Raw genomic sequence first — 11,803 nt, 5'->3', positions numbered from 1 at the left:
TTCCATTTTTGGCAAAACGCAAGTTTCAGTCCAATGTTTACCGTTCGCTGTAAACGCGATACAAAATCTTCGTTATCACAATATCACTCAGATATATCGAACTGGAAGACACATTTTGCCTTCATTTTTGTAAGGAATCCGATTGGGAATGATTATTGCATTAGCTTTTTTCCTGTAGAGGTTTTGCACGGCAGCCATGTTGCATAAAGTCTGCGTACGAGCCAAGGAGGCCCATCAGGCTGGCGCTTATCTCCGGTTTCCGTAGCATGAAGCGACTAGGAGTATTTCTACTCCCCCCTGGATAGGATGCCAGTCCTTCGCAGGGTTACCCCCAGCATTAAATTCGCCAGTACCCATTTTTCACCTGGGTGGAGAGAGGCACCGTGAGAGTAAAGTGTCTTGCCCAACACAACACAATGTCCCCGGCCAGGCCCCGAACCCGGACCACTCGATCCGGAGTCGAGCGCACCAACCATGAGGTCACCGCGCCTCCCACAACCATGTTGCATGGCAGGAACAATAGATTCTTTTTTCTTTTTTTTTACAAAAGTAAAAAAAAAATCTAAAATTTGCAAAACACTTTCATTGTTCCTGCCATGCAACATAGCTGCCGTGCAAAACATCTATTCTGAAGATTACTATTACAGTGGTTTTCAATTTAGTTTCGAAAGTAATTAGATAATTACTTTGATTTTGCATTACTTCACTCAGTGATTGGTTCAAAGTTCTCACGGCACTTTTTCAACCAATCAGAAGTGAAACCCAAACCAAATCGTAGCTCGCGCGTGCACATTTCTCCTCGCTTTGCGTCGGCTACGTGTAATTACGTCGAGTTTTGATTGGTTTACTGGATTGTCTCCGTCCTTTCTTATTGGCCAAAGTAATTACTTTGGTTAACAAATCGAAAGTGGTTCAGCGTCGTCCGTACTCTTATCGACAACGATATTCGTCATCACAGTGGTCAAAATGTTGTGGACTCACCAGGCGCAGCCGAGTGCATCCACATCAAATTTTGACCACTGTGGTGGCGAATGTCGTTGTCGATAAGAGTACAGACAACGCTGAACCACTTATGATTTGTTTTTTACCACAATATTCAACGCCAAAGATGTTTTTAGTTCAGAGCGTGACCAAAATCATGACACAAAGAAAGAGCAAGAGTTGCCTATAACTTTCTTGCAATATGATTGGTTTATTTCCATTATATTACACGCTATTACATTGCGTGATAAATTGACGTGAGCATGACGCGTACAGCGTTGTCTAGACTCTTGTCGACAACGGCAAATTAGCCAATCAGATTGCGAGATTACATGCAATTGTGGTAAAATTTTGGTTTTACGACACTCATTTGAAAACCGCTCTATTATAACTTCTTTTTAAATTAGTCACAGTTAAGCCAATTAAAGGTGCAGAGGGTTGATAATCAATCATTAAAAAAAAAATCCCTATGATCTTTCCCAATTTACCGTACATCTCTACTATTGCATATTTCCGATATTTTCCTACAAGGCTTTCTGATTTTATAATTTTTACACTGTATTAAAAAAGTGATCCTATTCCGCCACTCACAAATTTTTAGCTGCTCCAAAGCCTCCCGGGAAAACAACAGCATCGTGTGAAGCCGCATCAAGTTCAGCAAGGGGCGAAATCTTACCACGAGCTATCCTTGCTGATTCAGCTAAAACACTTCTGAAAGACCAACGTACAGAGAATAGCCTCAATGAAAGACTCATAAGTTGGACACCAACTTTCCAGACTGTTTTCTTAGATGTTTCTTAATGGCCGCCTTTATATTATATAGATGCATAATTCGTCTGGGACAAACCTGGGCAAACTTTTCTTCTGCGTCAAGGCCCGGCGGGTCTGAAACACAGGTCACTCGTTGCAGGTCATTGTTTTACCTTTTTGAAAGTAACGCAAAACCCTCAATTTGGCTAACCCTTGGCCTAAAAACCAACCTTAGGCCTAGGGTTAGCCAACTTAAGGGTTAGGGTTACTTTCCAAGAGGTAAAACAATGACCTGCAACGAGTGACCTGTGGAATGTGACCTGTGTTTTAGACCTGCCTGTGAAGGCCCCGGGCAAATGCCTTCAACTTTTGCTTCAACATCCATTCAATTTTGTTGAACAGTGATGTTGAAACAATTTGAAATTTCGGCAAGGATAGCATTGTTAAGGCCCAAGGACTAAAAGCATCCTTTACTGTCATTCCAGACAGGAGCAGTTTTGGTACAAAGATATAATTAATAGATCTTCCAACAAACTAAAAATCATCACGAGTCTTGAAATCACTGAAGCCAATTCCTAGAAAGCCAGCCATACAGTGGAATCGGTCAATTCCTCTTCTTGATTCCTTAATCACCGACATGCAAGATCGATTTTCTGACCGTTTAGTACCATCCATTATAGAAAATAAGGCACATGATGAACTAAAAGGCATGCTGTAGTGGAAGAAAGACATTCTATTTGCCAAATCCCTGGGAAACGGGCTGCACAGATGGAAAGCACTGTGGCAGTCAACAGATAGGGAGTTCCAAACAACCTTTTACTTGCACTGAGCCTCGGTGCTTTCAATGAAAACATCCATCACCTTTTGGTAATTGGCTGTAGGGTTAGGGTTCCACAAGTCTGCTAAAGCTCAGTGGTAGAGCATCCAAACTAGTAATAGGAAGGTTGCAGCTTTGACTCAGATTTTCCAAGACTCTGATTTTTTCCAAGTATCCCCGGGTCACCATTGAAAAAATAATTATCATCTCTTCAACAAAGGAACAATTTGACACAAGACTAGTAAACAAAGTGGTCATGTGACCACAAAATGTCAGTCAACAGCAAGCCAGGAACTGTGGAGTCCTTGGGAATATGCACATTGAAAATAAACCTCACAGTCATAATAATTACCGTATTCAGTAGCTTTAGCTAATATATAACAACAATATTTCCGGTTGATTAAGTTTCGAATGCTCCTCACGTAATTTGGAAAAAAACACTTAGAATAAAGGGCATGCAGCGCAAGAACAAGCACGGTGACCCCAGCTTTTATCGCATTCTTTCAATGTCCTGTGCATGAATATCAATTTTGCCAAGTTTGACGGAAATCTGGATAGTACGTCATTTTCAAGGGAATTACCTAAGAAGCCCTGTCAGTTAGGGTACCTTGTGAGATCATTAACCTCCTAGAATTTGTTACTGTGAATCTCACAAAAAGCAAGTGAACTCAAGAAAGAAACTTGAAATGCTTACATGACTGATTCACCACGGAAGCAACTTAGCAACCAAGTTTTTTTTATCTTTGATTCAGTGGTTCGTGGTTACCACGTTTATTGTGATGTTTGAAAACAGTTAGTAGGAAAAAAACTTCAAGCAGAAACATTATCGTTGAAGTAATCGGGCACAGGCACCATTGTTAGGTTGTTTGAGGAGGAATGGCGTTTCCTTATCAGTTGGTGTTTAGCTGTTCAAGTCAAGTGAAAACTCGCCCATTGGAAGAGCTCTTAGAAAGCAAGACTCCCTATTGATGAATTTAAGTCACAACTACAGTTTTTTTGAAAGCAATGACAATCAACAACACTGTGTTTGTTAGATGTTTACACATACTTACAACTTGAGTTCCAAGTTGTTCCGAAAATAAGACACACCCCCATATATGCTTTTGACATTCCAAATGTTCATTTTCAAACTTTTTTTTCTTTTTTACAGCAGGCTAAATAGATAAATTTTTGAATTGACAATAATAGTGGATTTTTAAGCCAATCATAGCTCTGGCATACTTTCCCAGAATGACCCAACAGATAGTGTAGGCAAGCAGTTTTCTTAAGCCTTGAAAAAAGTCACCATGCTTTCTTCTTACCGCGTTTCATTCTCGGCAACTTCACCTTTAGCATGATTCAAAACATGCATCTGTGGAATATCTGGAGCATAAATATTCACATTAGCCCCTGCCCGGCTCAAATGTACCAGTACCCTACCATGAAAAACAAAAACAATGAGAAAAACAGCATTAAGTAGAAACACTAACAATTGACTGACGCTGAAATAAAATTAATGGATAATTTCAATGCGAACATGACAGCAAGTATCCATACTGTAAATACCTATGAATAATAATAATAATACCCCGGTAATAATAATAATTTAATAATAATAATAATAATTATATTATTATTCAAACTAGAGTAATATCATTCTGCTACTTACAGAATTAAGTTGAAACGATTTGTATACAGATACCAGTCCTTTCGATTCCACAATTAAGTTAGTAAGTGGGTTTTAATGTCATAAAAACAGTGTGACTAGTCTCCTTTACAGCCTTTATTTGGATGTCACGCAATGCTCCCCAGGTGGGCGAGCGTTGCATGACACCCCAATTACAGCTGCAAAGGAGACCATTATAGTGTCAGTGTGACTAAGTAGACATTCTTGCAGTAGCTAAAGGTAGACAATTCTCCCAGATGAAGACTGCCCAAGCGGCTGGCACACCTTGGAAACCCAACCAATATGAAACACAGCCCCCTGCTTCATTGATTAAGTTAAAATTTGAGGAAGGGAGAAAGCAAAAAAACTCACCCTTGTCCCTACACACTTCAACTAATGCCTAAGCATGAGGACTCAAAGCAATGAGAAATTGTAATAAAAACACAGCTAGCCTAACTACAGCTGGAAACTGGTATTCCATGTTGTCACCTCCATGTTGTCAAATTTCAAGTATATAGTCATTCCATTTCCGAAATGGTCAGTTGAATCCACGAATTGGGGAAAATTTTAGAACTGGGAGGGGTTTTTCACCGGGGAGTAAAAATGAATCACTGATTACACTTACGCAGAGGCTTCGTGAACTTCTGTTCCATCAAATACACCACTTCCAGATAACACCTGCACACAAAAAAATAGCAGTTGTCAATTTCAGTAGTGTAGCAGCTCTCGTAACCTGCTATTGTTTGGTATTGTACGCAGCTTCAATTAGCCAGTATCAAAAATACCATAATACTCTTTGTTTGTCCCTCCAAAATTTGCATAAGTATTGTTTGTTTTTATTTTCTGTAGGGACTTACAATGGTCCCAAAAGAAACTGGAAACAATGCATATGCAAAATTTTGGAGGGACAAACCAAGAGTATAATGGTATTTTTGATACTGGCTAATTGTTTTAAAGTCCAAGTCATTGTTTCAATTGCTTAGTCAGCTAAATTGCAGAATACCCTGCAAAACTAGCTATTCTGCATAGCTTTTACAAAATGGCTACGCAGAAATGAGTTCGATATATCAATATTCACACAAGGATATGAGGCTTTGAAGTTAAATTTGAATATTGTTGTTTAGAAATCTAAATCTCCCTTGAGACTTGTGAGACAAAGAAAACGGAACTGAGCCGTGAAATTTTGACCATAAAGTCTTGCCTGAATATTGACATAAGAAACTTGGCCTATTGCTCTCGTATCTACAGTCAGGCACTGATTTCAAACTGGTCAGCTTTTAGTTATTGTAGTGCTTATCAACAGTTACATACTATGGCTCAATTAATTTCACTGAATTATGAATAAATTACAATGGAGTAGCTGTGTAGACACATAGCCACTTTCCCAAAAACTTGATTGAATTATGAATAAATTATAATGGAGTAGCCACATAGAGAAAAAAAAGCAACCTTCCCGAGAACTTGTATGAATTATGAATGAATGACAACTCAAGTATCCACATAGACGCATTGCCAGCTGCACCGTGCAGCAAGAGATGGGGGTATTCTGCAATTGCTCCATTTTAAGTCTTTTGTTTTGGGCTACGGTAGCAAGCCAATCACATTATATGTTACGAGAACTGCTACATCACCCCAAACTCAAAGAAAATGGCAAAAGGTCAGGAGTTGAGCAGTCAGTGTAAATTGGTAAAATGCAGACTAAAGTTATAATGTAACAGTTGAAAAAGCCCAAACCCATTAGAAATGGTAACCTTAAGCCTAATTGGGCATAAAACAATATTTAGGCCTAACAGTTATCTTTTCTAAAGGGTTTGGCCATTCTCAACATTATAATCTTAGTCTGCATTTTACCCCTGGTTTGCAGTATGCATTTTACACTTCCCCGAGGTTGAGCCTGTATTAAGGGGTAGTTTCTAAAGAAACTGTGGTGCTGCGTCGGTGGGGAAGTAGTATACAAAAATTTGGTTTTATCAACGGAGTTGATGATGTAAATTGGCCACCGTACAGAGATTCTAAAAGCTGACGTTTCGAGCGTTAGCCCTTCGTCAGAGCGAACGAAGGGCTAACGCTCGAAACGTCAGCTTTTAGAATCTCTGTACGGTGGCCAATTTACATTATCAACTCCGTTGATAAAACCAAATTTTTGAGCCTGTATTATACTGCTATACGAACCACAGCAACTGAAGTTCGAGACGAAGATCCCAAGCTGAAGGCGCGAAAAGTTTGAGAAACGGAGGATTTGCACAAACGACCAAGTGAAGACCTGAAAGCTGCCATGTTAACACAATAATTCCCAGGCGCTTTGATGTTCTAAAATCCGCAATATATTGGAAATTGCGATTGGCTAACTCTCCTTTTGGCCAATAGAAAGCTTCGTAAGACTGTTTTATTAATGTATGAGCCTGCAGTGTCCCTCGACTCAACTCTCCCTAGCTATTTCATGTATACCCTATTATAGTGTATTTAGATACATAAAGGACTCACCCAACTCTCCCTCCAATGGTGGAACATGGTGGCTTTTGAAAGAATCTCACATGTTCTTGGGCTTTCAAGGGCTCCAATTATTTCGCTAGTGTCAACGTATAAAAGAAATTTAAACTTTCTGTCACCTTTAAGCTGCTTTCCAACGATCTGTACTCGTGAATTTCACCTTACTTCCACGGGTAAGTGGCATTACTGAAATGTTGGTACAGATGACTGAGATGAGAATAGTTCAGTTGATCGCTATTGAATAGAATATTTTTCTTTGAAGCTGATAGAAAATATCACCACACTGAAAAGAAGAGAAAGCTTCGAAGACGTAGAATGGATGAGTTACGAGCTAGATATCAGGTAATTTGCTGCTTCCATGTTGGTAAACAACTAAATAGAGAAATACCATTGTGATTTGCACCCTCACTTTCTTTCCCTATCAACGACGGGTTACGGCCAGATCGTCCCTAATCGGAACGTACATGTACCACAGTATAGTCATTTCGTTTTTCCATGGAGAATATTTAGTCAGTAACAAGTCTAAACATTGCGCATTATGCTCCAGTGTGTGAGAATAGGCTACTACTATACACTACCACCAATAGCGTAGCGCCTACTGTCCTACTATACTGCGTTGAGTCTACTCTTCTACATGTATGACTCGATGAGTTTTAACTGAAGCTTGGCCTTGGAACAACCTGACTATATTGTGGAACGATCTGACTTGTTTGTGGAACGAACGGACCATACTGTGGAACGTTGAAACGATGTGACCATTAGAACGATCTGACTGGATACCTCAACGACAGCAACAATGACTGGATGTCAGTAGCCTCTGTCCCAGGCCATAGGCCAGCTGGGCACTCGTAAAATACAATGTACGGTACTTTTAATAAACAAGCTGGTCAGGAACCCATGAAACTTCAAGTCCCAGCAACTTCTAGTCATGGAGAACTCAGGGTACATGTTCATTGCCTCTAACAAGTCATCTCTCAATAGTTTATGTAAGGCGGAATAGAGCTTCATTCTCTAAGGTTTCTCCAAATTTGTTTACGTTGGTTGCTAGTACTTTTCAGCGTAATACTGGCTTCCCTCAGCCATAATGAAATTATTTTGTTATTTTCTTGACTTTCTAAAAGAGATTGGATGAAGAAGACAGACCAACTGGTTGCCTACTCTGTCCAATGAGGAATGAAGTACAAATAGATTACAAAGTAAGTTCCAGCTATCACTGTACAATTACATATACATGTGCATTTGTTACAAGTGGCAGGTACATATACACGAGTATTAATTCTCTCCTACAGCTGTATGAACTTAGGGCAACAACTTAGATGAAAACAGGACATGGGGACATGTACTCTGGTAATTTAGTCAGGATTTGACAAAATAATGAAAATGTGAAAAAATCATGTACCGTACATATTATTCACCAGCCAGGAGATCCGTATAGGAAAACGCTGTGCCCAAGGTCTTGAGTACAGCCCAAGACTGCAGGTCAAGGGCCGTACTCGAAACCAAGGTCACAGTTTTATACCTTTCATGTATACAGACCGACCAAGGCTGGTGAATAACCTGTTTTTTTTTTCCTAAAGAGATGTACTGGCTGAAAACCATTGATTAAGGCTGGCTTGTGATGCTTATTACCAGTAATTATCAATCAATCAGTTGATTCTGTTCACAATAGTATTTGTAAATTGGTAAAGCAACACTGTTTACTTTTAAAAGACTGGTTCAGAACATTTCAGTGTAGCTATGTGAAGTCACCTGGCACTGGCTCATCACACAAGCTCATGCAACCAAGCTCATGGGACGTAGTACCCGGTGTTGTGATCTGACCTTATCTGGACGGGGGCATCTTTCACTTCCTAAAATAAATTGTAAACTGTGTAATAAGCAGTCTGGCTAAAGTCCCCCGAAAAACATTGTAAATTAGTCCTGAAAAGCCCTGAGGGGAGAGACTAATAGCTTCACTTCACTTCAACCAGGGCTAGGATTCTGCCCGGATTGGCGGGCAAGATAGAGAAATTCTGCCGGCTCCCAGAGCCGATCAGATTGCAGGATTTGCAGAATTCCACCCATTCTCACATTGAGAAAACAATTTATGGTGGTTTTACTTGCAGATAATTTATTTGATTCTGTGTTGCCATCCTTCCTGGGTTGTTCAAAGTTTTTTGTTGGTTCTTCCAGTCAACTTTTATTAGTAAGTTCTTTCAGCGGGATCTTGTAATTGGCCCCATTTTCTGCAATTTCATTAATCCAATACAAGCTTGCTGAATGTCACTATCAGAAAAAAGTTGAAGGTAATGCAAGCTTGCAAATGGATATACCGGTATGTTACATTTCTTAGGTTTATATTTCATCTGTAAGTTCTCTTGGCAATGCAAGTTTTTAACAGAGCAGGCCAAAGACCAGAAATACGTAAACTATGCATTCCCAGCTACCTTCTTCCCCATTCTGCTCTTAATAACATTAATTATTAAATGGCAAGCAAATCTCTGGCGATATGGAGCACTCTGATTGGCTGGTTTTTAGTAGCGATTTTACAGTATGGACCATCACCATGGAAACAGTCATGGAAATTCAAGTTGAGCAAGACACAAAAAGTTTTCAAAAAAGCGGAATTTAATTTTTTTCATTTCAACAGTACAATATTATTATACACGTAGCAAGCAGAATTTAGTTTTACATTGTACATGTAAAACGTTACCTTTCAAAGTTCACCGATCGAAGACAAAGATTCACCAAGTGTACATGTAGGTGTGTCCGATCACTTATAGAAACAATGCCACATAACGAACAACTTGCTAACCTCACTTGCTCGGGACCATACTGGGGTATATTGGCTCTCAGTCGTTTTTGTATGGACCTCGCGCGTACTGCCACTACCTCAGGTGAATATTCCCTAGTACGGCCCCAAGCGGCTAGTGAGATGTTATTATCATTAGTTTCCTTTTTTGGTGAATATACTGTAACTTAACTTTGGACAAGAATTGGTGTTGCTTGAAGAATGCTTTATGTGTTACTGTTTTCTTTTTTTCCCTTCCTGTTTGATACAGAATGTACGATTGTTGTCCCAATTTGTTTCACCACACACAGGAAGAATTTATGGAAGAACTTTGACAGGTTAGTGCTGTTGCTTGCTTTGTGTCCTTATTTTAGGTTACTAAATTCTAGGCTATCTATTTTTGATTTAAGTGCTACTATGATCAAAAAATCAATTTCTTTTTTTCTTCAGATTTTGAAAGTTTTACTGCTGAACAATTGACTGGCAAAAGTTTGAGCTTTGATTTTTACCCAAAGGCTGTTCACTAAATGAGTTTTGGATTTGACAGTCTGCCATTACTCGCATTCCAAGCTGACCGATTGGACCTCAACGGGTTGGTTCTAGGAAAAAGTGACAATCATGTAATTTACTCACTAGCTTAAAATTTCAGGATGCAAACACAGCTTATTATGTATGCAAAATATGGGTTTAAAATTTTGAAAGCCAGAAACACCATTGCTGCATATTACTTCAGCTGCGTACACACGCATTGCATTCTTAACTATTGAGTCTTTGACATCATTTTCTTCTTGATCCAGCTCCCTCAAGATTTTAAAGTTTGTGATGGTGGACCATGAGGAAATCAAAGCTCAAAACTCCGGTCTCTTTAGTGTTTAGTTAACATAGTTCTGAAATTCAATAAAAAATCAAAATTGATGTTTTTGGTCATAGTATCACTTTAAGGTTGTCCTTGTTCATTATACAGTGTAAATATACCGGTAAGTGGAGAAAGTGTGGCCGTGGTTGGGGCACTTGCCTTGAGATACGGAGATCCCGGGTTCAGGACCTGTTCCAATCACTCGTTGAATTTGTTCCTGGTAGTCCCTGGTTCAACTTCCCAGCTGCACTTGTAAATAGCCAACTGGTTTGCCTCTGGCCAGTTGGGATTCTTAACAGTTGTTGTTGTGTTCTGTCGTTTCGTTGATTGTGTTTCATTGGCCCTGAAGAGCCCTATGGGGAGCGGTCAATTAGGTATGTACTATTTTTTTTGTATTGTATTAAATGCATGTTAACCATCTCCTCAGTAACACACCCTCCCCAGCCCCATCCCTGTGGCAGGTTTGAGGGAGGCATGTGAGCCAACCTGATAAAATGTAATGCCTGTCACAGGAAGGATGAGCTCTCTGTGAGACATCATGGCACTCATCATGAAACAGCCTAATTGAATGTACACTTAACTTTGAAAACGAGCCATTTGAGTCTATGGCTGTATTTTGAACAGTACAGTGAGCATTTCAGAGTTTTCGAACGGCAAGGGTTTTCTTATCTTCTATGTTAGGGAGACGATAAGCAGCATTTATTGCCTCACTGTATTTGTGGACACGCAGCATTGAGGTTTAAAAGACATAACATTGTATTTCTAGACATCATTCAGGATATTCAACCGTAAGGAAGTAGTCAAGAATCACTCAATTAATTTTTTGGATCCGATATCCCTAGCGAATGTATCTCTTTTGCTAGCCAAAAAGTGATAATTTTAAATGGAAATGGGAGAAGGAACTCAAAGTTGATTAAAATTATTAATAAATATTTGAAATCACCTGTTTGCCTCTTGGATTGAACTTTTGCTTCATTTTCCTTTCATAACAACAAAAATTAAATTTGTTTTCGGAACATCTGACTCGAAGTACAGCCATTACCGGTAGTTATTTCTGTCCACTGTAGCTACCAGTGCTACAAATGTCATGGTTATAATTATTTGCAAGCTACTTAAATGCCTCTTTTAACACCTGCTTCGTTGGCAAGCTAGATTTTAGAAATTCTCAAATCTTATTTTGCAGGTTTATGTGATAAAAAGCAAACAGAAATATCAAGAGCCATCAGGAGGGCACGAGCAATGGGTATTGAGAAACATGAAGCTTGATTTTATATTCCTCTGATCTAACTCTGACTGCGTGTGTCTCACTGGTTGTTTCCTTTAGGTTTTATGCCTGTGACAATGAAGTATTTGGCTTTCCATGATGACCCAAAGTTATTCTAGAAGTCTTTTTGGATAAATATTATCATTAATTCTGTGTTGTTTTCAGTCTTGCCAACCTAAAACTTGCATTCTGTAACCAAAGATGTAAATAAAAATCATGCCCCCTTTACA

General features: G+C 39.3%; 2 protein-coding genes across 2 annotated transcripts in view; one reads left to right on the top strand and one right to left on the bottom strand.

Annotated features, from left to right (window-relative positions):
• Positions 1 to 6,607, bottom strand: part of LOC138040960 (ES1 protein homolog, mitochondrial-like) — a 12,603-nt gene extending 5,996 nt beyond the window's left edge. Inside the window, exons 1-4 of the mRNA XM_068886697.1 lie at positions 6,366 to 6,607; positions 4,819 to 4,871; positions 3,850 to 3,963; positions 1,573 to 1,692 (exon numbers count right to left, since the gene is read on the bottom strand). Of these exons, the coding sequence (XP_068742798.1) occupies positions 1,573 to 1,692; positions 3,850 to 3,963; positions 4,819 to 4,871; positions 6,366 to 6,470 (392 nt within the window). The 5' untranslated portion in view covers positions 6,471 to 6,607. The remainder of the gene's footprint in view (positions 1 to 1,572; positions 1,693 to 3,849; positions 3,964 to 4,818; positions 4,872 to 6,365) is intronic.
• Positions 6,608 to 6,656: 49 nt separating this feature from the next.
• LOC138040962 (uncharacterized) lies at positions 6,657 to 11,803 on the top strand. The gene is made up of 6 exons (XM_068886699.1): positions 6,657 to 6,856; positions 6,946 to 7,025; positions 7,805 to 7,879; positions 9,725 to 9,791; positions 11,493 to 11,552; positions 11,634 to 11,803. The coding sequence occupies exons 1-6, from the start codon at positions 6,703 to 6,705 to the stop codon at positions 11,690 to 11,692; spliced, it is 495 nt and encodes a 164-aa protein (XP_068742800.1). The 5' UTR covers positions 6,657 to 6,702; the 3' UTR covers positions 11,693 to 11,803.

This window comes from Montipora capricornis, chromosome 3, assembly GCF_036669925.1.
Source record: "Montipora capricornis isolate CH-2021 chromosome 3, ASM3666992v2, whole genome shotgun sequence".
Taxonomy (NCBI): Eukaryota; Metazoa; Cnidaria; class Anthozoa; order Scleractinia; family Acroporidae; genus Montipora; species Montipora capricornis.
The sequence above is the reverse complement of the archived record's forward strand: the minus strand, read 5'-3'. Positions and strand labels throughout refer to the sequence as shown.